Source organism: Pimephales promelas, chromosome 24 (genome assembly GCF_988280905.1).
Source record: "Pimephales promelas chromosome 24, fPimPro1.hap1.1, whole genome shotgun sequence".
Lineage (NCBI taxonomy): Eukaryota > Metazoa > Chordata > Actinopteri > Cypriniformes > Leuciscidae > Pimephales > Pimephales promelas.
This window is the reverse complement of record NC_142792.1, coordinates 11,491,894-11,517,213: the sequence shown is the minus strand read 5'-3', so window position 1 is coordinate 11,517,213 and position 25,320 is coordinate 11,491,894. Positions and strand designations below refer to the sequence as shown.

Sequence of the window (25,320 nt, the reverse complement as noted above, 5' to 3'; positions counted from 1 at the left end):
ATCCCTTAGTACGAATGATCGTACGTTAATAAATGTGGCATCTGAAAACAGTATAAATATCACGTCCATATGAAGAGTTTATGACATGGAGAAACTTAACCCGGTCAAAAAGAGGAAGTAATCTGATGAAAGAGAAATTGATCTTATACCAAAAATACATATACCAAAAACCTTGTTATTGCAAACAATTGAATTATTTACCACAAGAAAATACTTAATTAATGTTATGGATAGACTAAATGACACACTACCTATCAAATATTTTACCATTGGCAACACATTTTTAAAATGATGAATATGTGGCTTGGCTTCATATGCTTTCATTCCAGTCAAAATGCTTTTTTAAAAAAACCAAAACAATTCTGGACCAGATTTACTATGCTGGACGCAAAACTTGCGTATGGGAGTTGAAACATGATGCAAGATTTGATCGTAGCCACATCTCACGCCCCTTTTGATAAATGTCCAGTTTTGTGCGGAAACGACCGTATGGCCAGTTTTCATTTAGTAAACAAGGCCCAGTGACTTTAAATGTGTTTGATCAGATTGATGTCTGATTTCAGATATCAGCTAAAAAACAAAACAACAACAAGTCCATCAACAACAGTTTTAAAAAGTGCTAAATTATTTAAATAAAAATGGGACAATAATTACATACTAATGTTATCATAATTTAAGTAGTAAATAAATACTTAAGGCACGCCAACATATACTGAAGAGTTATGTAGAAATAAATATAATTATAGGATGTACACAATATTCTTCGGTTTTATGCAAAACATAAATACGACAAATGGAATATCAGATCTGTCATATTTTGCAAAAAAAAAAAGAAGCTTTTTTGCCTAGTTGTTTGACAGATGAAAACTGTAACAATGTATCTTACATGTACACGATGTAACCTTGCTCTCTCACTTGAAATGTGTCCCCACATTAAGTCCTTGAATATGAGGGTATTGGACCTGGAAAGTCCTTGAAAGGACCTTGAATTTGATGTTAACCAAGGTGTGGGAACCCTGGATAATAATGACATTAGAATATTTGATATATATATATGATATAAAAGTAAAAATATAATAATATAGTGCATATAGTACATTGTTTACAAGTCATGTCCCTGCTTACTCGCAGTTTGGGGAGCTTTATTTTAGACACCTAAATTAAAATAAAAGGTGTAAATACACCGCTTTCCATTCCAATGTCTGTTGCCACTGTTTTGTTTTGTCCCCCAAATCATTACTTTGTCTTAAAAAACATGGCATATAGGCACTCGTAATGTGAATTTAATTATTGTTATCAGATTTTAATGCTTTCAAAATCTTTAAATTTCACTAAACAGCGCTGGTTTAATAGAAATGCCATTACGGTGTTGATTCTAGTGTGGATGTTCCATCTCCAAACAGTTACTGTTTGCTGTGAAAGTGCATTTGGGGGCAGAAAAAGTGCAGTTACCATGGTGATAGTAATGGATGTGTTTCAATAAAGCAGTATAGAGCTGATATACAATGGTTATGGCTTTGATTTAAAATAAAGCACATCATGGAGCAGCAATTCCACTTCTCAATGATATTCTGCCTGTAATAACTATTCAGTGCCCATTTAAAGGCTCAGTCACATGGCCATTAATCATTTACATAAACGTCCAGTTAATAGATGGTTATGAAAGCTCGCACCCTGGAGAAAATGAACCAGAAAAATAATTGCATTGATGTGTGAAGTTATACTGTCTCTAGCTTTGCCCTTTTATCCCTGAGATCTACAATGTTCATCAAGTTTTATTGTGCAAAAAAGCTGAAGCTTTACCTACATGACCATTTTCATCCTCTCTCTGACTTATCATCAAACTTAATTACAGACTCAAGGTCCAAATTAAAAATAGGCAATAAATAAAAGTGAACAAAATACAACAGCGTAAATTTCTGAATTGAATGACTGTCGTCTTTATCATGTAAGTATGGGTGGTCATGTGCCTGACCTCATTTAACATATTGTGACATATTTTAAACTTATTTTCATATTAAATTTATTATCAATGTTTTGTATCCTTAGATTCCTATTATTAGATATCTTGTTATTACATTTCTGACTTCTCATTATATTCTTATTTCTTATTATAACATACCATAATATCGCAATCTAAAAAAAGTTTGTAAATATATACCGTATGTGTTTATACACACACACACACACACACACACACACACACACACACACACACACACACACACACACACACACACACACACACACACACACACACACACATTATCTGGCTTTGAAAATACAATGCATGACAGTTTTACCAGCATAGTTAACCCAGCTAGATCTAAAAATACTAGCATAATAGCATAATAGGGCTTGTCATTTAGTAGATGGTGCTCGTTTACATTTTTGACACACTCATGAATATTTATGCTGCATAAAAAATCAGTTGGTGTTTTTTCCACACTTGGCTTATGCAAATCATCATTGTACCAATAATGAAGTTGTATTTTTCACTAAAAAAAAAAAAACATGGCCATTATTTCCATTTAAACTGGCTTTATGTGGCTCTGGCAGTTGCCATGGTGCCATGTTTCTCTAAAATGACCCTTAATGAAAATATAAGCCACTTTAATTTTTTAACATAAATGAGACAAGTAAGAAAAACAAACGCAAAGATGAAATGTAAAGGAGGGCAATTCAGCTCGACTAAAAAGAGCCACGCAATGCGTGTCTTTACACAAAAGCACAGGCTCTCAGTCCAGGACTGTGTCTCTCGTATCGGCGCTGTAACCTGCGGCTCTCAGCGTGGGTTTAAATGCATGCCAGAGGGCACGACTCGACTCAATAGAATTTTCCAGCTCAGAGAATCTACTGTGCCGCTTTAAGATCAAGATCTGCCTTCTCGTCAAGATCACAAGGCCGATGTTAACCCACACCTGCGGGAGGTCGCTGGGATAGATTTGCGCAGATTGATTCCTGAATCCATTACATCCATAGATTTGTAAACACGAATACTGTTGCAAACGGTACCTTTATTGCACAATTGTAGCATAATCTTTTCACCTACTTGCACACCTTTACACAATTTAGTGAATGATCCCATCTTGATGCACATCAATGCTCATTTGTCGTGTCTCGTGAGCTTTTTTCTTCCCAGTAAGCTGCAGTGGCACTCATGGTGTGTGGTTCATGTGCTATGGAAAAGTTGATATTTTCCACGTGTGAACTGGTATTTACCAGTGTTTTGCGTTCAAGTGCTTTTGTTGTCGTAATGTGGTAAAAAGATGTCTAGCCAGACCTGTTATTTAGCTAAAGCTATTTTCGATTGCTTAACTGCTACAGCAAGAAGATGATTTATCAAAACTCAAACGGTAAATAATATGCTGTATAGTTTCTAGATCATGAATAGTACATATTTTTACCATTTACCACTCTCGTGTTGCTATTAGCCATTTTGAAAAGGTCAAAGGTTATCTAATCTCGGCAACTCGTGCATCAAAATATTCTACGAGCTCCCCAATGGAAAATACCAGATGAGGGGGTGTTCATGTGCATTTTCCACGTCGGCTTTTGGTATTTACCACAGTTACCGTAGCACGTGAACGCACCATCATTAATTCATTAAAGTGCCCATATTATGGTATTTTAAAGGTTCCTCATTTTGGTTTGGAGATCTACTACAATGTTTAGATGAACCCATGTTCAAATATTCTAATAATATTCAGCATCCCCTCGTTTCTCACAGTGTCTGCAACAGTTAAAAGATTCAGTAAGACTGGAATTGCTGACGACTCCTTTCAGGCAGTTTAGAATCGATTCTTTGTTTTGGGAGACAATGACTTCATTTATCGTGCACTTTGTTTGGAAACTCTCTTATTCACAAACATATTTACTTTTATATTCAAATTATAGCATAATGAATGAAAGATAATACCTAAACAAAATGCATAATGGGACATTTTAACGATCACACAAGGCTCGTTTCACACCATACGCATAACTGCAATGACGTAAACTCACAAAAAATTGGCGAAAAGGGAGAAAATCCAGCTTGAAAAAGCTTGAAATAAAATGGCACTGTTTGAGAAGGCCTATCATGCTTTGGCCCCACCAACAGACTCCTGCTTAGTTTTTGCATTGTTTGACCCTGGAGTGAAACAGTGAAAAGAACTTATCTTTATTATTGTTACTTGATCATAAACACTGACTCAAAGAGAAGCAGTTCTGAAGGAGGATCATATAAGGGAAAGTGTGTTGTCCTTTCATCTAGTGAACTGTGCACTGTTTTTATTCTGTCAAAGTACATTTTCTCTGGCAGATGAAATTAAGTATATATATATATATATATATATATATATATATATATATATATAGTGTATATATCAGTACTTGTTGGTGAAATTGCTAGTTTATAAAACCAGGTAAATTATTTGGCTAAAGAGTAGCCGTTAAGCCTTTCACTCAAAACGGTAACTGTATCAGAAGCTTTGGGGTAAGATGTGTCAAGAGTTTTGCCTCCAAATGCAGCAAATACTATTACAAACATCAAGTCTTTTCCGAAGTGATTTATGAAAATGTTAATGATGTAAAATAAAATTAAGTCTTTAGAATGTGATTTTGCAGTATATTTTTAGTAAACTCATAATTTTTCCAATAACCATGGGGGTTTGTAGGAAAAATTGACTGTCCTCGCCTCCTTAGTGAGCGTCCCTTCGGTATCAGGTGTAGTTTACTGTAGACTTGAGCAGATGAAGGGATTGTGTGATGTGACCACCCACAGCAGGGTTTAATCCAATCCTTGTTTGAGGATTGATGACAGGAACCGCTGTGTTTCATCCGATCACCGCATGTCAGATCTTCTTGTTTCTTTACTCCCAGAATGAGTTCAGTAAATATTTAATGCAAACCTGCATTCTTGCTCTTCACACTTTTGTTTTCTGCAAAATCCTCAGGGACACACGAGGCTGCTCTGAAGTGTACAGACTTTCTAAGAGCTGTTTTTTCTTTCTTTCTGTAGGCTGAGGAACTTGTTTGTAGCCGGAGAGCGCTGTGACATAGAGACCCTTGAATGGGCCAAGAGAAGTTTTGGAGTCCCAGTGCTGGATCACTGGTGGCAAACTGGTGAGTCACTGCTACACTCTAGTTCATTTGTGCTTTGATATTCTTTTGCATGTTTCATAATGCCATCTTGTCTTTGAAGCCATTGTTCACAGCCATTCAGATCCGTTTTCTCAGATTTAGTCTTCAGGACGTATTGTTCACAACATCAGTTGCCATAGTAATAACTTAAGCATCAGCACAACACCATGAAACGTTATTATGTAACCACTGCGAGCTTTCATTTCGCAAAGAGAGGACTGTACATTATGTCAATCATGACTTTTGTTGTAATTGAATCCAAATTGACTTTATTTGAATTCAAACCATGAACGGATGTGGTTGTAAAATGGATTTCATAGTTCATATTACAATCAAATGGATTTTTTTGAAGTATGGAGAAAAAAAAAAAGTCTGAACAAAGCCTAAAATGAAGGGTGATCCTCAGCTGTTAAATAATATCATTTAGCTGGTAATAATATCAGTGGTTGGCACAATGTGATTCATCACAGCAGACTATGAGTCAAAAAATGTCTAATTTAAGCAGATCTAATACTTGTTTGATGGAAGTTTGAGTGGCACCGTATTCAATTGATGGTAGCTGGGATTAGGGGTGTCTGGTATGACAGATACACTGCCATTCAAATGCATCTAAGTTCCTCAAAAATATGAATCAGCTCAATTGATAATAATAAGAAATGTCTCTGGTGCAGCAAATTAGATTGATTAGAGCATATTAGAATGATTTGTGAAGGATCATGTGGCACTGAAGACTGGAGTAATGATAATGAAAGCTTTGCATCAGATGAATAAATTAACATTTGAAAAAAAAAATGTTAACATAGAAAAAAATATTTTGAATTGCAATACTTCATTATTAACAATAATACTTGCAATATCAACAATAATAATGGCAATATCAACAGTAGTACTGTTTTTAATCTATTTTCTTTAATGTTAGTCTGGCATAACAAAACCTTCATAATGGCACCGTGTAACACCTCAGTTCAGGGGTGTCAAACTCAGGGTCACAAAAGGGTCATTGTCCTGCAGATTTTAGCTCCAACTTGCCTCAACACCTGCCTGGAAGTTTCTAGTATGCCTAGTAAGACTTTGATTAGCTGCTTCAGGTGTGTTTAATTGGGGATGGAGCTGAACTCTACAGGACAGTGGCCCTTCAGGACACCCCTGCCTTAGTTGAAAGGAAATAAGTGAAAACAGTACACCAACAGATTGATACAACTCTAAGTTTCTGTATACTTCACTAAAATAAGTGGCAGATGGCAAAAGGTGCAACTTTTTGTTGTTTGTTTATCCATGTTGCAAGCTCCTGACCTTAAAGTCACCCTTATTTCTCTGGCAAGCCTGAAATGGATTGTCTGAAAAACATAAGCCATTTATAAGCCCTATTGGCAGCATTATGCATAAGCCATCACATACATAATGAATTGGGTTACCTCCTCGTTCCACACTGGCCGTAAAACATATTCAGCTCAACGAGAAATAAACAGGTGCCAAGCTTGACCAGAGAGTATTTGTACAAAATGAACTGAATCACCTCTCCCCTTGTTCTCACGACCATATTTCTAGTCGGTACTTGGAAACTATCTGTTTGTCATTCGACAGCACACATTTAAAACCAGTGTCACATCTTAATGCATGAACGGGAACAACGATAAATTTGTACGTCTGTTTGTGCTAGCGCTGGTTCAGAGAGGCTAAAGTACTTAAAGTGATGCATGATTCTGTCTTGACTGTTTGTGTGTGTCCTGTCCTCCATTTACAATTTCACCCTCTCTCCATCCAATTCATGATTAAAAGCACGTTTATGCATCGCCACGAGACGAGTCGTATTATTACACATCTTGAAATAACAGGCACATCTTCTCCACTTCGGGGTGCAAACACAAACGCCGTGGCGTGTTTGAATTATTCAGCGGCACAGAGCGAGATTTGATTAGAAGAGGTGATGAGGTGTAGTGTAACAGCAGTTTGGTTGCGCTGGTGTGATAGCTTTTCTGAAATAAAGTGGAAGTGATTTGAACCTTCATTATGTCCTTACTAGCTCAAAGTTCCCCAGGCTCATGGATTGCAATATCAGAAGTCAAGCTGCTGTGACAGTCTCTCTATCTCTCTCTCTCTCTCTCTCTCTCTCTCTCTCTCTCTCTCTCTCTCTCTCTCTCTCTCTCTCTCTTCTAAATAGATTAAACAGAAGAAGTTTAAATAGAAGTTAAACAGAAAAATTAGGGATGCTCTGATACCACTTTTTACAGAAAGAGGCTGATACGATACTATAATTTTTAATACTTGCCGATACCGAGACCTGTATTTTCATTGCATTTGTAATTTTTAAAAACATTAGGTAGAGAAACTAAAGAAATATCAATCATATTCATTGGTTTAATTTGTTTAGCAAATATATATTTCCTTTAGTTATTTTCATGCTCGATTATGCATTAAATGTATTGTATGAGTTTCTGTTACTTTCACTGTTCATTCTATTGCATTTTCATATTTTATCTTTCATTTAATAGCAGCACAGTGCATATTTAAAGCTGCTCCAGCTGGGCTCTGTGCTAAGGATTGGGTCAGCGGTTGTAATGTTTAGATAAATATTATACTATTAAATAGCATACTATTTTAATGCTACAGCAAAAACTAGCCTAATTAATGTAAATTAAAAACATTATTAAAGATAAGTAAACAGTCAGTAATAAAATAAGAACAAACAATCCAATTTCAAACAGCACAAATAAATTGAATAGAACAAAGATACAAATAAAATAAACTGTGTTTTTCAGGTAGATCTAACAGTTGTTTCAGGTACATAATTTGAATAAAGTAATCAAAAGTAAAATAACACTGCAGAGACTTCACCGTATTAATTAAATATAGATGATTTGTTATTAAAGTTGCAAAAAGCATTCAATCGATAGCATACAAACTTTCCAGGAAAGTCTGTGAAAAAGCAATGCCGCTGCACGCTCAATCCAGTTTGCGTGTTTCGCACACCAGATATAGAGGCGTAAATATTTCATTTGTTCAACATTCTATCAATTCGATACCTTTACTTCATAGACATCCTTATCTGATATATCCATTCTGCTCTCTGTTTGCTCTGTTGTCTGTGTTTCTTTTTCACAAGCACTACTTATGCATCTGAGCATTTTCATGAGTACGAGTATGAATACACGAGCGCAGCACCGGTCCGATACCTATACTGGTATTGGTATCAGTGCATCTCTACTAAAAAGCCGTCATTTTGAATGCTACAACTGAATTTAGCCAACATTATTAAAGTAAATGCATACTGAAAAAATGTGATAATATTCAAACATTGACGAAAATCAATATGGTACCGATGTGCGATCGTAATGACATTAATTTAATGTGCTTTGTAAAGAATGTTGAAATTAAATTTGTTATCCTTTTAATTTTATTATGTGGTAATTACAATTTACAGTCAGTGTTGTTATTAAATAAAGCTTAAGGTATTCAAAATCCTGAATTGAAATAAAGCTGAAATAAAATGAAATGTAAGTATTATGACAAAAGCACATAACAAAATGACTAAAACGTCAATTAAAATGAAAATAAAAAAGTAACAGCTGATTGATTTAAAACGTGGATATATAATAGTATATTTTCGTGGCTATTTTGAAAAGATAGCACAGCCTCTTGGTGCGTGTTGCTTAAGTCAAACAGTGTGTGTTTGCAATCTCACACACTCGCACACACGCATGTAAATGTGTTAATTTTTATTCTCAGCGGCAACGTTCATCCAGCACACTGAAAATGAAAGAAAGGCTGCCGCTTTTGAGACCTGATAATAATCTGTGTGCTATTTTAAGACGCAACTCCTGCTGTGAAGAGGTGGGGGGCTTTGGTGATGAGGGCTGCTGATGTCACCGCTGTTGCCGGGCAACTGGTATGTTTCCAGTTGGGAGTGTGTGGCAACGACTGCTGGCTTTATAAACGACCTTAACGTGGCCGTGAGCGTTGGCGCCTGTCTTTTGAGCCGTACGTCGCGCGGACCCTGGCACAGTCTGTCGGTTTTTGACTCCCGTAAAGTTTATCAGTCCACTGAATGGACTTTACTTGATGGCAGGTGGCTGGCAATAACCGGTGATGTGCAGACAATGAACCTCAGACTGAACAAATGAACTATTTTTGTGTCATTTAATTAGCGTTTTGACCAAAACTCGGTTAAGCACACCCGCTCACTCCTTTTCTTTGATTTGAAAATGTTTTTTGCACCCAAAACATACAAGTTGTAGTTTTACATCCTATTTGTGACCCTTACAATTAAACGTTGTATTTAATACGATACCTTTAAAAGGAATCCACATCACTGACTAGACTAAGAAATGTATGTTGGTAACACATTTAGATTTAGAGTGAGACTTTTATAGGGATGAACCAATATGAAATTCAGATGCCTAGTACACCAGAGGGACAGCCGCTTTTCCATAGTTTGCCTTTTCTGTTTCATAATAATGTTGAAAGTAAATATCCAAAATAACCAAAATGGTACCAATATATTGTGCAATTATAATGAAATTGTTTTATTTTAAAGGGTACATATCATGCTTTTAAATCATTCATTTTTACATATAAATCATACCGTTGTGGTCTATATAAAACATAACTGTAATGCGTGGGTCTGAATTCCTCATTATTATAGCTCCACAGGCCCATTTTCTACCCCTTTTCTGATGTGCGTCTGTGAGCGACCGGTTTCAATGCGTCCCCTTTAAATAAAAAGGAGATGCGTCACACCCCGCCCGCTCTCCAGGTCATGAGTTCACGGTCAGTTCAACTCCCCACGTTCGGCCATTATTGTAGTTTGATTAGAGATATATACGATTATATACGATACCTTCAAAGAACATTTTTATTCACACTTTAATAAAATGTCAACAACAGAAGACTTGTCCATCAAGCCTTACATATTCGAGCCAGAGCGAGCGAGTCGATAAAGACAATATGTATTGTCTTTATGATGTATTGACAATATGATACGTTTAGAAAAGCATCAGAAAACAACGCAGCTAAATGACCATTGATGAAACTCAAGAACAATAATACTGCAGACGTGTAACGTTACTTCAAAACAAAAACAAAGAAAGACAAAGGTACTGCTAAACCATGACCACCATGTGTTTTAAGAAAGTAAAGTACTTTATTTGTATTAACGATATTTACAGCTTATCGAAATGCTCTGTTCGTCGTCTCCAAAGATAGAAGGAATTGACCCCTCATTCAGACGAAGTCAATCGGCAAACCCTTCTTTATACTGGCGGAGGTTGTTGAAGTGGGAATCATTGAAGTGCTTCGGGTCACTAACGTACATCCAACATCCGAACATTTTGACTTGCCCTCTCGCAACTTCTGCATCATTGAGCTCGGACTACAAAATCGGAGCGAGAAATAATAATGGCTGATTGCTCGAAGTGTTGGACCGGTAGTCAATGTCCTTATTTGTCAGTTCCGCTGCAAATACGGTGACGCACTTGCTCAAAAAACGTCATAGAGAACAGAAAAATCTGAACAGGTTGAAAAATATGACCAAAATAGAATATAAAGATATAAACGAATCACCTGAAGAGAATAATTTCATCGTTTCTGTACTTATAAACACTCCAAATATACTGTACAACAAAATGCATTTAAGGGCTAAAAAAGTGGATTTTGCATGATATGTCCCCTTTAATTGATAAAATAATGTTGAAATGAAAATTGAAATAATTGTGTTTATTATGTGGTAATTGCTTAAGAATCGTTGTTTTTTGTGAACTAAAACGTAAGTTGTTATTGATTGAAATAAAGGTAAAATAAAATAAATGATAATTATTAGATGAAAATGTAACTTAAAAAAACTTAACAAGATAAAGTTTACGTTGAATAACCGAAATAACTAAAGGGGCACTTAAGGGCTGCCGATTTTGCGTGGTCCGTGCTTGTGTATGGTTTCGAAAGCCAGCAGTTTCAGAGATTTTTACAGATAACTGCTAATTATTCAGATTCATATATTTTGAAGATGACAGTCAGTATATTGTCTGATACAGAGTGGTGCAAGGATGACGTCAGAACCTGGAAGACTAATTTGCCACTGGTTCCCTGGGGATTTTCATGGCGTTTCTCTGTTGTGAGCATAACTTGACGATACTTTGATGTTGTGTTGTTTAAAGTAAAGTGCACACACTCACACCCCAAACTGTTTTAATGTAGTTACTTCAGGGAACCAGCGGTGAATTAAGCTGGTATGACACAACAAGCAACAAAGTGACACAAGCGACATTTGGACATTACTAGTGTGAAGTAGACATATTTGAACGCAGCCTAATTGTTAAGATGACACTTAAGAGCTTCAGTGCCCATGCATTGATAATAATAACAAAAAAGGGGGACGGGCACATTCTTCAAGAAAATTGGATAAGTTTGGAACGAAATTGTTGTGCGAGTAAATGACCTACATCCTAGTTTCAGAAAAAGCAGACTTTTCTGCTCTCTGTGTGTGTTTCTACACACTTTGTTGATCACCTGTGAAAAGTGTTTGAGCATTACTCACATATGTCAGCGGTGCCAGACAGACTCGTGGTGCCACACGCTGCGATTCCAACAGTTTCTGCCTCCCTCTTTTTACCAGTTTCTCTCGCTCTTCATCACTCTCTCTCTCTCGCTCTCATGCTGTTCACAGCTCTTCTGTAGCATCTGGCTCCGAGACAGATGACGAACAAGTCTGTGTTCTATTTGTGAACGCTCCGCTCTGTGTCGTCTGCTGGTTGTGAAATATTTTTAACTTTTGTGATGTTTATTTATAAGCCAGACACGTAATTTATGCAGGTACACAAACGGAGATATGTACGCTGGGTCAGTGCGATGTGAAGGTGCTATCCTGTTTTACAGTACATGCGTTCTTGCATTACTGTGGCAGAAACACACCCCAGTACTTGGGGTGTAACAATATATCGCAATACAAAAATGCAACGATGCGTATCGTGGATAGTCCCCGCAAAATAAAGATTACTGTGAGAAAAAAATGACTTTTTCCAGAGTTTTAGTGTCAGTACTACATTCAACTATATATAATGTAGAATAATGCAATGGGGGAATATTTGTGGGTCCTGATAATGCCAAATGTCTGATGTTACCAGTAAAAAGTGGCTGACATGATTTTCAATAAATGTAGTCAGAAAAGGTAAAATAATTGTGTAATTTGAGCTTCAGAATCATGAATATTGTTATTGTGGTGTCAGCATTGTCCTTGGGTTACAAGCACCTATTCCAAACATATTCATTTAAACCCACAATGTAATATCTAAGTTAGTACATTTTTTGTTAATCTTTTACCATATGTCTTGGAGTATCGCAATAATATCGTATCGTGAGTTCAGTATCGTGATATCTATCGAATCGTGACACGAGCGTATCGTTACACCCGTACCCAGTACTCAAGGGGGTGATGCGTTTCCTTGAAGTGTCTGTGCCTGTGGATTTGTTATTTGAGGGAACTGCTGAAGTAAGTAACTTTATGTAACGGAAGTAGTGACAGATTCTGTATCGTGACGTACATCCGCAGAAGCTGATTATGGAAAGAAAGTAAGGTGCAGACTTGTTGTAATCCAACAGTTGTTGATACGAATGCGATGTTGTAGTTTATGGATACTTTTCGTGGACAATGAGGACGTGTTTACTCCTGTAACTCGAGTCACAAATACTGTTTTGTGAATAATTTGAATTAGGTTTATGTAATATTTGTATTTAGCTGTATTTTTATTGTAGTTGTAATCATTTTAGTACTTCAACTTATTTCAGTTAGTCGATAAAACTTTTTGTAAACAAAGTTTTTTGATGTGATATTTTATTTCATTTCAGCTTTATTATTTGTAATAGTTACAGTTTTAGTGAACAATAACTCACAATAACTTCATAATAAGATGCATTTATAAGTGTGATGATTATTATTGCTATTAAAAGATTAATAATTTCCATTTCATGACGCCTTAAATGGCAGCTAGCTCAGCGAGGGTCTTTTCCATCTCAGACATTCCTCGACCTAACAAACGCAGATGAAACATGTTACGAGTGCTGGCCAATATACAGGTCACTCAGTTTTTCATACGCAACAGTCTGAATGTAGTTACTATTACCTACCCTCTCATACCTTTAGAATTAAAGCCGTCGCAGTACCTTTAAGTACCTTTTCTATAGATGGGTTAATGCCCTTTCCTCTGATTAGGAACAAGCAGCAAGACCCTTTCAAAGTTGCCGAACGATGAAAAGTCACTGATGTGCAAATATCTGTGGTGATATGTTAATGAGCTTTTGTTTGTGACACGAGTCCTCCTGAATGACCTTCTTATGCAGCTTTCATCTTTGTCTGTTGTAGAAAGCGGCTCCTCCATCACTGCGTCCTGTGTGGGTCTGGGCTGCTCACTCGCTCCCCCTGCCGGTACAGCCGGTAAAGCCGTGCCTGGATACGACGGTGAGATCCCTCTACATTGTCCTTTGGCACTCTTCACGTGACACGTGTGAGGCTGATCATTTGTTTATCACAAACTCTTTGATGTCAATCGATGAGCGATTATGTCTCAGAGCTCCTTTTGATAGATGTTTGAGCTTGTAATAGCTAGATAATTCAATAAATGACCAAAGCACTTTCTTTATCTTTGTCTCATAGTGACAGTGATTGATGATGATATGCAACAGGTGAAACCAAGGACTCTGGGAAATATTGTGGTAAAGTGAGTTATTTGAATCCTTTCATTGTTTTATTTTTATCGATTGAGAAGGGGACAGAAGGGAATAGCTTGTGGGAATGGCTTGTATCTATCTATCTATACTGTGTGTATATATATATATTTAAATAGAAACGAGTTTTGCATTATGTTTTTACTTACTCATAAGGGACTTTTTTCAAAAACATATATTTTATATATACAGGTATAAATGATAAAATACGCAGGAGAATATTACAAATGGAAGTGCATCCTGGGATGATTTTTCCTTTTCCAATTATTCTTTGTTGGTAAAATAGTTACAGTACAATTTATGTTTATATTGAAGTAATTTTTAAATGTTTAAACGTCTAAAGTGTATGCCTTTAGATGAAAAGGTCATAAAGAAACCTGTGAAATGTGTTACCAAACAATGCTGATTTCAGAGCTTCTTCATTAGTGAAACTGTATGAAATACACAATAATAATAATAATAAAAAGATCAATACGAGTATCTGTTCAATGATATGAGGCGTTATAGACAGCCAGTCATATTTTGACAGGTCCAATGCCCATCCAGGTGTCCTTAAGATGACAGCCCAACCTCTTTGTTTGATCTTCACAAAATTAGTCTTCTTTTCTGTGCTTTCCACTTCAGTGTTCACTCATCTTCCCCACACAATAAAAGATTTAATGACACAAAGCCAAAGCTGACGAGAATCTTTTGATCACAGATCTCACTTTATCATCTCAGTCTTTGTACGAGGACATTAAGGCCGAGTCTGAGCAGAATGTCTAATGGAGTCTCGTCTCACACCGTCTGCTTAGAAAAGAGCATTTGGTGTGTTCTTTCAAACCCTCTTCAGGTGCAACCCACGTCTAAGTCTGGCGACGCGCCTGTCCTCGCACGCCGCAGAGGGAACTAATCTCGCACGTTTGTGTTGTCATTTTTGTTCTCCGGTAGATTTGACATTAATCAAAAGCGTGTTTGTTTGAAAGCCAGACGGATAGAAAGTCAGATTAAAAGGAAATTGTGTTTTATAAAACAAGACGATACATAAACAGTTTCAGGAGTCGCACATACCTTTTCTTTATTAAGTATTTTGATTTATGTGGCCATCAAGGGTCATATATATATATATAAAAAGAGGAATAAGTAAAAAAAATTTCTTTTTTGGCAAGTACGTTGGTAACCAAACAGTTTAGTTATTGAGTAACACCAAAACATTCGTCAAAATATCATCTTGTATGCTCTGCGTAAAAGTTTGGAATAACGTGAGGGTGAGAGAATCATGACAGAATCTGTTTGCTGTGAATATCGTCATTCATATTTATACTTGAAAGCATTTTCTGAAAGGTTGAAAACATCGTATTTCTTGAAGCAAGGTCACGTGTTGACATTTTTTTCTCTTTCTTCTCTCGACAGGCTTCCTCTGCCTCCCGGGGCGGCTCTCAGTCTCTGGCAGAATCAGACGCTGTTTAAGAAGGTGTACTTCACCAAGTTCCCTGTAAGCATTCAGCTGTACACACGCATATATTCACCATCTGCTCTACTGTGACATGCATGCATCTTTCTTTATTTTTCATGCAGTAGTTTGAAAGGAGCACTTTGTATCACCAGCATAGGCAGACTTTGGACTTGCAGTTACATTTGGTCCAGTTATTGTGGGCAAAATCCAGACAGACCCATTCAGACAGACAGTAAGGGACTGACGTGTAAAATGAGCAGACACAGATTATGTTTTTATATGCGGATTAGGAGGTTTATCCGGCGTACACCATAATGAAGAAATTCAGAAAATATGCAAATAATTGTGGTTTGTGTCTGTAGAATTTTTGTATGTGTGTAATATGCAATTGTGAATTTTGTCTTGGACAGAATATGTAATGAATGTCAATTGATGCAATGTGTCTCAATCAGGATCTGAGAAGGCTGGAGTTGAGCGATTAGTTTTGAGTGCTCGTAACGCGAAAGCCGCATACCCAACTTTAGGAAGTCGCCCTAGCATCTGTGGGCTTGCCGAGGGCGAGACTGTTACGCGCAGTTTGATTAGAATGTCTATATCCATTTCTTTTGATAATAATCAGGCAGGACAGTCATAATCTCAACACAGGATGGCGCTCAGCACGCGCTTTTGATCGTTACAGCAGCGGCTGGCTGCATTCAATCCACACGCTGATTGTGATGAAAGGTGTAAAAGATGTATTTGATGTTTTTTTGAATGAAGTACTGCTATGTTTACCATGGAAGTGGAACTGATACTTTGAGGCTTTAAAAAGGACGCAAAAGGCCCAAAACGTGAAATAAAAGTGATCCTTATGACATGCACAAAGTAAGAGAAGTTAAGTTTTGAAGCTGGTATATGAGGCATTTTATTGACGTTTTTGTTGGTACTGAATATAAGAACCAGACAGAAGTACACTAGTAGAATTTCAACGCTTTATAAGTAGGCTTTATATTCCATTGTTGTAGTATAATGTTAAAATGTCTTTGCATATGGGTGTTTATACTTGAATAGACATCACTGGCACGTCACGAAACAGCTATTGTAGAAAGAAGCAAATTGGATTGATCTGAGACTGAGAACGGCATGGCATGCTGCGATGTGTGCTTTTATGGGGTGCAGCGCCATCCAGCAGCTCAAAGAAATATTACGTATACCAGTCATGAATGTGTGTTAGTATTTTTTTGATTGAAAAGTATTTTTATTGTACTTCCTCTCAGGGTTACTACGACACCATGGACGCAGGGTTTGTGGACGAGGAGGGCTTCTTGTACATCATGTCTCGGTCCGACGACGTCATCAACGTGGCGGGTCACAGGCTGTCCACCGGTGCCCTCGAAGAGGTCTCACTCATGACACAAATAATAACAACCACAAGCATCTTTGTTGTTGGCATACTAACAAACCATATATTATGTGTGTGTCCTTCAGTCCGTCCTGCTGCACCCTGCCGTGGTGGACTGTGCTGTGGTGGGGCTGGAGGACTCCCTGAAGGGACATGTGCCTCTGGCTTTGTGTGTGCTCGGAAATGGTGAGAAATGAAGGAAAGATAGATAATAATAATAAAAAAAGGTAATAATATATATATATATATATATATATATATATATATACAGTATATATACCGTATTTTCCGTACTATAAGGCGCACTTAAAAGCCTTTAATTTTCTCAATTTCCTTATATATGGATCAATTGGTTAACAACGCTCCTGCGTTAAATTCACCCGCGAACTCGTGCTCCTGTCCATCTTAAGGAGGTCACACACCGGACGAGAAGCTCAGCACCGCGTAGCGCAGCGCCACATCTTTAAAATTGGAACACATTATTCTCAATGAGTGTACACACACCGGCGGCGCCATTCGGCGTCCGTCCGCGGCGCCCAGCAACGGCTCAGGACCGTGTTCAGAATCCTGCTGCGCCACAGAGCGCCATTTACATGTAAAAAGTGTGCGATACCTGGAGTTGTCCTAGACCTGGTGTGGCACGGCGCTTCTGGTCACTAGGCCCTTTTTAGGCCCTTCTAACTTTATGCCTAGCCCCCCCTAAAAATGAGGGATTAATATGCTACACAAATTCGTGTTCGCTTCAGTCTTGTTTTCATCCGATTCAGCGCGTTTTTCATCTTAAATCCGCAGTGGCGCTGAGCAGAGAGCGCGTCAAAAAGAGAGGAAATTATGTGTGTGTTCATCTGAGCCCATTGGTCTGTCACCGCTCGTCAATGTCAGAATATTTGAGATGAGCAATCAAATCAATGTAGGCGGGCTTTACATTCACAGACTGAGCGCGAATTTTAGCAGCACGACACGACGCTTCAGTGCACGGGCAAGTGCGAGATAAGATGTAAGTAGCTAAAAACGTATAGTTACTTATAATGTTATATATTTGACAGTTTTTTGAGGTCATACATATTAAAGGAATGACAAAAAATAATCAGGAAAAGTAATATACGTAGTTTTGTCTAATTTTGCCCTTTTGAGCTGAAATTAGGCTTGTAACGTCAGCCTAATGTAATGATTTGTTTTACTGTCATTGTGAGTGGACAAGAAACATTAACAAAGCCGTTTTTATGTTAGGTACAGGATTAATAATGAATGTGTACATATTGAAAATAGAATAAATGAACACGTCTGAGAAAATGATTCATAGGCAAAATCAACCAGTTGACCCTATGTTTACTTTCTTCACTGTCAGACAAAAATAAAAAGCCTATTACCAGTCAAAGCTCAACTGTAGGAGGGGAAGAGACAGGGCAAGAGAAAAACAAAGAGAAAAAGAGTGTGATTCTGATGAGGAGAGAAAAATAATCAGCTGGCCACTGACATGGTTTTATCCCAAAAAAATGTGCCTTCAAAACATCTTAAAATGCACATAATAGTTCAGAGAATGAAAAAATTTGGAACTCGAACCCCCCTGGCTAACACAACTCAAATTCAGGACTACGGTGATTCTAAAACCCTGCAATTGCATGGTAATGAAAGTGAGCATTAGACCTTAAATTAAACTTTTAGCTTATAAAAATACCCTCATTGGGGGCTTAACCCCCCCTAAAAGGAAAATCCTAGAATCACCCCTGTTTGTAAGTAACGTGTCCGTTCATGAGCGCTCACTCTTAACAGACACACGAACAGACACACTGTCCCCGGCGCTGCCCGTGGGTCACAGAATGTTCATAAAGCGCTCTCCGTTCACAGTAACCGGGTCGTCTCATTCAAAACAGCCAGCTGTTGCTGTCAGTGAGCCGCCGCACATGAATGCTCGTATGAGTCAGGCTGCGAATGTAAGTGACTAAATAAACGCCTCACCTCCAGCGCCGCGCACTCGTGACGTTCCCTTTAGCCTATAGCACATCTAGTGGATGCATAACGCAAACCCAGTCAAACGTGTGACTGCAGTATGTTATGCGCCTTGTAGTGCGGAAAATACGGTGTGTATATATATATATATATATATATATATATATATATATATATAAGTTTTAGATCGGTAAGATATTTTATGTTTTTAAAAGAAGTCTCTTCTGCTCACCAAGACTACAATTATTTGATAAAAAAACAGTAATATTGTGAATATTTTGGCAATTTAAAACAGGGGTTTTCTATGTGATTATATAGTGAAGTGTAATTTATTTCTGTGATCAAAGCTGAATTTACGGCATCATTACTCCAGTCTTCAGTGTCACATGATCTTACAGAAATTATAATACTATGATGCTCAAGAAACATTTATGATTATTATCCATGTTGAAAACAGTTTGTTGGAAAGCTTTTGTAACATGTACCACTGTCGTTTTTTTTTTTCGGGTCGAAATTTCGAGTTTCGATATCTCAGCTCTGGAAGGGTCTAGAGCCTCAATTTTTGCACTCAGGTCTAAGTCTCATGGCCCTCTATCAGAATCCAGAGTTTTGAGAAGATTGGGGATACTTAATTTTTCACCCCCCAAAAAAAAAAAAAAAAACGTAAGGGGTAACACTGTCGTTTTTTTTTCTGGTCGAAATTTTGAGTTTCGATATCTCCGCTCTGGAAGGGGCTAGAGCCTCCATTGTTGCACTCAGGTCTAAGTCTCATGGCCCTCTATCAGAATCCAGAGTTTTGAGAAGATTGGGGAAACTTAATTTTTCGCCCCCCCCCAAAAAAAAACGTAAGGGGTAACACTGTCGTTTTTTTTTCGGGCCGAATTTTTGAGATTCCATATCTCAGCTCTGGAAGGGGCTAGAGCCTCCATTTTTGCACTCAGGTCTAAGTCTCATGACCCTCTATCAGAATCCAGAGTTTTGGGAAGATTGGGGAAACTTAATTTTTCGCCCAAAAAAAAAAAACGTAAGGGGTACCACTGTCGTTTTTTTTTCGGGCCTAATTTTTGAGTTTCCATATCTCAGCTCTGGAAGGGTCTAGAGCCTCCATTTTTGCACTCAGGTCTAAGTCTCATGGCCCTCTATCAGAATCCAGAGTTTTGGGAAGATTGGAGAAACTTAATTTTTCACCCCAAAAAAAAAAAACGTAAGGGGTACCACTGTCGTTTTTTTTTCGGGCCTAATTTTTGAGTTTCCATATCTCAGCTCTGGAAGGGTCTAGAGCCTCCATTTTTGCACTCAGGTCTAAGTCTCATGACCCTCTATCAGAATCCAGAGTTTTGAGAAGATTGGGGATACTTAATTTTTCACCCCAAAAAAAAAAATAAAAAACGTAAGGGGTAACACTGTCGTTTTTTTTTCTGGTCGAAATTTTGAGTTTCGATATCTCCGCTCTGGAAGGGGCTAGAGCCTCCATTGTTGCACTCAGGTCTAAGTCTCATGGCCCTCTATCAGAATCCAGAGTTTTGAGAAGATTGGGGAAACTTAATTTTTCGCCCCCCCCCAAAAAAAACGTAAGGGGTAACACTGTCGTTTTTTTTTCGGGCCGAATTTTTGAGATTCCATATCTCAGCTCTGGAAGGGGCTAGAGCCTCCATTGTTGCACTCAGCTCTAAGTCTCATGACCCTCTATCAGAATCCAGAGTTTTGAGAAGATTGTGGAAACTTAATTTTTGGCCCCCCCCAAAAAAAACGTAAGGGGTAACACTGTCGTTTTTTTTTTCGGGCCTAATTTTTGAGTTTCCATATCTCAGCTCTGGAAGGGGCTAGAGCCTCCATTGTTGCACTCAGGTCTAAGTCTCATGACCCTCTATCAGAATCCAGAGTTTTGGGAAGATTGGGGAAACTTAATTTTTGGCCCAAAAAAAAAAAAAAACATAAGGGGTACCACTGTCGTTTTTTTTTCGGGCCGAATTTTTGAGTTTCCATATCTCAGCTCTGGAAGGGGCTAGAGCCTCCATTTTTGCACTCAGCTCTAAGTCTCATGAATCTCTATCAGAATCCAGAGTTTTGGGAAGATTGGGGAAACTTAATTTTTCGCCCAAAAAAAAAAAACGTAAGGGGTACCACTGTCGTTTTTTTTTCGGGCCTAATTTTTGAGTTTCCATATCTCAGCTCTGGAAGGGTCTAGAGCCTCCATTGTTGCACTCAGGTCTAAGTCTCATGGCCCTCTATCAGAATCCAGAGTTTTGGGAAGATTGGGGAAACTTAATTTTTCGCCCAAAAAAAAAAAACGTAAGGGGTACCACTGTCGTTTTTTTTTCGGGCCTAATTTTTGAGTTTCCATATCTCAGCTCTGGAAGGGGCTAGAGCCTCCATTGTTGCACTCAGCTCTAAGTCTCATGACCCTCTATCAGAATCCAGAGTTTTGAGAAGATTGGGGAAACTTAATTTTTGGCCCCCCCCCCAAAAAACGTAAGGGGTACCACTGTCGTTTTTTTTTCTGGTCGAAATTTAGATTTTCGATATCTCCGCTCTGGAAGGGGCTAGAGCCTCCATTTTTGCACTCAGCTCTAAGTCTCATGACCCTCTATCAGAATCCAGAGTTTTGAGAAGATTGGAGAAACTTATTTTTTCGCCAAAAAAAAAAAAAAACGTAAGGGGTACCACTGTCGTTTTTTTTTCGGGCCTAATTTTTGAGTTTCCATATCTCAGCTCTGGAAGGGTCTAGAGCCTCCATTTTTGCACTCAGGTCTAAGTGTCATGGCCCTCTATGAGAATCCAGAGTTTTGGGAAGATTGGAGAAACTTAATTTTTCCCCCCAAAAAAAAAAAACGTAAGGGGTACCACTGTCGTTTTTTTTTTCGGGCCGAATTTTTGAGTTTCCATATCTCAGCTCTGGAAGGGGCTAGAGCCTCCATTGTTGCACTCAGCTCTAAGTCTCATGACCCTCTATCAGAATCCAGAGTTTTGAGAAGATTGGGGAAACTTAATTTTTGGCCCCCCCCCAAAAAAACGTAAGGGGTACCACTGTCGTTTTTTTTTCGGGCCGAATTTTTGAGTTTCCATATCTCAGCTCTGGAAGGGGCTAGAGCCTCCATTTTTGCACTCAGCTCTAAGTCTCATGACCCTCTATCAGAATCCAGAGTTTTGAGAAGATTGGAGAAACTTATTTTTTCGCCAAAAAAAAAAAACGTAAGGGGTACCACTGTCGGTTTTTTTTCGGGCCTAATTTTTGAGTTTCCATATCTCAGCTCTGGAAGGGTCTAGAGCCTCCATTTTTGCACTCAGGTCTAAGTCTCATGGCCCTCTATCAGAATCCAGAGTTTTGAGAAGATTGGGGAAACTTAATTTTTGGCCCCCCCCAAAAAAAAACGTAAGGGGTACCACTGTCGTTTTTTTTCGGGCCGAATTTTTGAGTTTCCATATCTCAGCTCTGGAAGGGGCTAGAGCCTCCATTGTTGCACTCAGCTCTAAGTCTCATGACCCTCTATCAGAATCCAGAGTTTTGAGAAGATTGGGGAAACTTAATTTTTCGCCCCCCCCCCCAAAAAAAACGTAAGGGGTAACACTGTCGTTTTTTTTTCGGGCCGAATTTTTGAGATTCCATATCTCAGCTCTGGAAGGGGCTAGAGCCTCCATTTTTGCACTCAGCTCTAAGTCTCATGACCCTCTATCAGAATCCAGAGTTTTGAGAAGATTGTGGAAACTTAATTTTTGGCCCCCCCCCAAAAAAACGTAAGGGGTAACACTGTCGTTTTTTTTTTCGGGCCTAATTTTTGAGTTTCCATATCTCAGCTCTGGAAGGGGCTAGAGCCTCCATTGTTGCACTCAGGTCTAAGTCTCATGACCCTCTATCAGAATCCAGAGTTTTGGGAAGATTGGGGAAACTTAATTTTTGGCCCAAAAAAAAAAAAAACATAAGGGGTACCACTGTGTTTTTTTTTTCGGGCCGAATTTTTGAGTTTCCATATCTCAGCTCTGGAAGGGGCTAGAGCCTCCATTTTTGCACTCAGCTCTAAGTCTCATGAATCTCTATCAGAATCCAGAGTTTTGGGAAGATTGGGGAAACTTAATTTTTCGCCCAAAAAAAAAAAAACGTAAGGGGTACCACTGTCGTTTTTTTTCCGGGCCTAATTTTTGAGTTTCCATATCTCAGCTCTGGAAGGGTCTAGAGCCTCCATTTTTGCACTCAGGTCTAAGTCTCATGGCCCTCTATCAGAATCCAGAGTTTTGGGAAGATTGGGGAAACTTAATTTTTGGCCCAAAAAAAACAAAAAACATAAGGGGTACCACTGTCGTTTTTTTTTCGGGCCGAATTTTTGAGTTTCCATATCTCAGCTCTGGAAGGGGCTAGAGCCTCCATTGTTGCACTCAGCTCTAAGTCTCATGACCCTCTATCAGAATCCAGAGTTTTGAGAAGATTGGGGAAACTTAATTTTTGGCCCCCCCCCAAAAAAACGTAAGGGGTACCACTGTCGTTTTTTTTTCTGGTCGAAATTTAGATTTTCGATATCTCCGCTCTGGAAGGGGCTAGAGCCTCCATTTTTGCACTCAGCTCTAAGTCTCATGACCCTCTATCAGAATCCAGAGTTTTGGGAAGATTGGAGAAACTTAATTTTTCCCCCCCAAAAAAAAAAACCGTAAGGGGTACCACTGTGGTTTTTTTTTTCGGGCCGAATTTTTGAGTTTCCATATCTCAGCTCTGAAAGGGGCTAGAGCCTCCATTGTTGCACTCAGGTCTAAGTCTCATGACCCTCTATCAGAATCCAGAGTTTTGAGAAGATTGGGGAAACTTAATTTTTCGCCCCCCCAAAAAAAACGTAAGGGGTAACACTGTCGTTTTTTTTTCGGGCCGAATTTTTGAGATTCCATATCTCAGCTCTGGAAGGGGCTAGAGCCTCCATTGTTGCACTCAGGTCTAAGTCTCATGACCCTCTATCAGAATCCAGAGTTTTGAGAAGATTGGGGAAACTTAATTTTTCGCCCCCCCAAAAAAAACGTAAGGGGTAACACTGTCGTTTTTTTTTTCGGGCCGAATTTTTGAGATTCCATATCTCAGCTCTGGAAGGGGCTAGAGCCTCCATTTTTGCACTCAGGTCTAAGTCTCATGACCCTCTATCAGAATCCAGAGTTTTGGGAAGATTGGGGAAACTTAATTTTTGGCCCAAAAAAAAAAAAAACATAAGGGGTACCACTGTGGTTTTTTTTTCGGGCCGAATTTTTGAGTTTCCATATCTCAGCTCTGGAAGGGGCTAGAGCCTCCATTGTTGCACTCAGCTCTAAGTCTCATGACCCTCTATCAGAATCCAGAGTTTTGAGAAGATTGGGGAAACTTAATTTTTGGCCCCCCCCCAAAAAAAACGTAAGGGGTACCACTGTGGTTTTTTTTTCTGGTCGAAATTTAGATTTTCGATATCTCCGCTCTGGAAGGGGCTAGAGCCTCCATTTTTGCACTCAGCTCTAAGTCTCATGACCCTCTATCAGAATCCAGAGTTTTGAGAAGATTGGAGAAACTTATTTTTTCGCCAAAAAAAAAAAAAACGTAAGGGGTACCACTGTCGTTTTTTTTTCGGGCCTAATTTTTGAGTTTCCATATCTCAGCTCTGGAAGGGTCTAGAACCTCCATTTTTGCACTCAGGTCTAAGTGTCATGGCCCTCTATGAGAATCCAGAGTTTTGGGAAGATTGGAGAAACTTAATTTTTCCCCCCAAAAAAAAAAAACCGTAAGGGGTACCACTGTCGTTTTTTTTTCGGGCCGAATTTTTGAGTTTCCATATCTCAGCTCTGGAAGGGGCTAGAGCCTCCATTGTTGCACTCAGCTCTAAGTCTCATGACCCTCTATCAGAATCCAGAGTTTTGAGAAGATTGTGGAAACTTAATTTTTGGCCCCCCCCCAAAAAAAACGTAAGGGGTAACACTGTCGTTTTTTTTTTCGGGCCTAATTTTTGAGTTTCCATATCTCAGCTCTGGAAGGGGCTAGAGCCTCCATTGTTGCACTCAGGTCTAAGTCTCATGACCCTCTATCAGAATCCAGAGTTTTGGGAAGATTGGGGAAACTTAATTTTTGGCCCAAAAAAAAAAAAAACATAAGGGGTACCACTGTCGTTTTTTTTTCGGGCCGAATTTTTGAGTTTCCATATCTCAGCTCTGGAAGGGGCTAGAGCCTCCATTTTTGCACTCAGCTCTAAGTCTCATGAATCTCTATCAGAATCCAGAGTTTTGGGAAGATTGGGGAAACTTAATTTTTCGCCCAAAAAAAAAAAACGTAAGGGGTACCACTGTCGTTTTTTTTTCGGGCCTAATTTTTGAGTTTCCATATCTCAGCTCTGGAAGGGTCTAGAGCCTCCATTTTTGCACTCAGGTCTAAGTCTCATGGCCCTCTATCAGAATTTGGGAAGATTGGGGAAACTTAATTTTTGGCCCAAAAAAAAAAAAAAACATAAGGGGTACCACTGTGGTTTTTTTTTCGGGCCTAATTTTTGAGTTTCCATATCTCAGCTCTGGAAGGGGCTAGAGCCTCCATTGTTGCACTCAGCTCTAAGTCTCATGACCCTCTATCAGAATCCAGAGTTTTGAGAAGATTGGGGAAACTTAATTTTTGGCCCCCCCAAAAAAAACGTAAGGGGTACCACTGTCGTTTTTTTTTCTGGTCGAAATTTTGAGTTTCGATATCTCAGCTCTGGAAGGGTCTAGAGCCTCCATTGTTGCACTCAGGTCT

The 25,320-nt window shown here is 38.6% G+C and overlaps 1 protein-coding gene across 1 annotated transcript in view; it reads left to right on the top strand.

Annotated features, from left to right (window-relative positions):
- acss3 (acyl-CoA synthetase short chain family member 3) overlaps positions 1-25,320 on the top strand; it is a 68,724-nt gene that overhangs the window by 14,531 nt on the left and 28,873 nt on the right. Inside the window, exons 9-14 of the mRNA XM_089126622.1 lie at positions 5,003-5,106; positions 13,475-13,570; positions 13,766-13,829; positions 15,229-15,310; positions 16,528-16,650; positions 16,739-16,838. Of these exons, the coding sequence (XP_088982748.1) occupies positions 5,003-5,106; positions 13,475-13,570; positions 13,766-13,829; positions 15,229-15,310; positions 16,528-16,650; positions 16,739-16,838 (569 nt within the window). The remainder of the gene's footprint in view (positions 1-5,002; positions 5,107-13,474; positions 13,571-13,765; positions 13,830-15,228; positions 15,311-16,527; positions 16,651-16,738; positions 16,839-25,320) is intronic.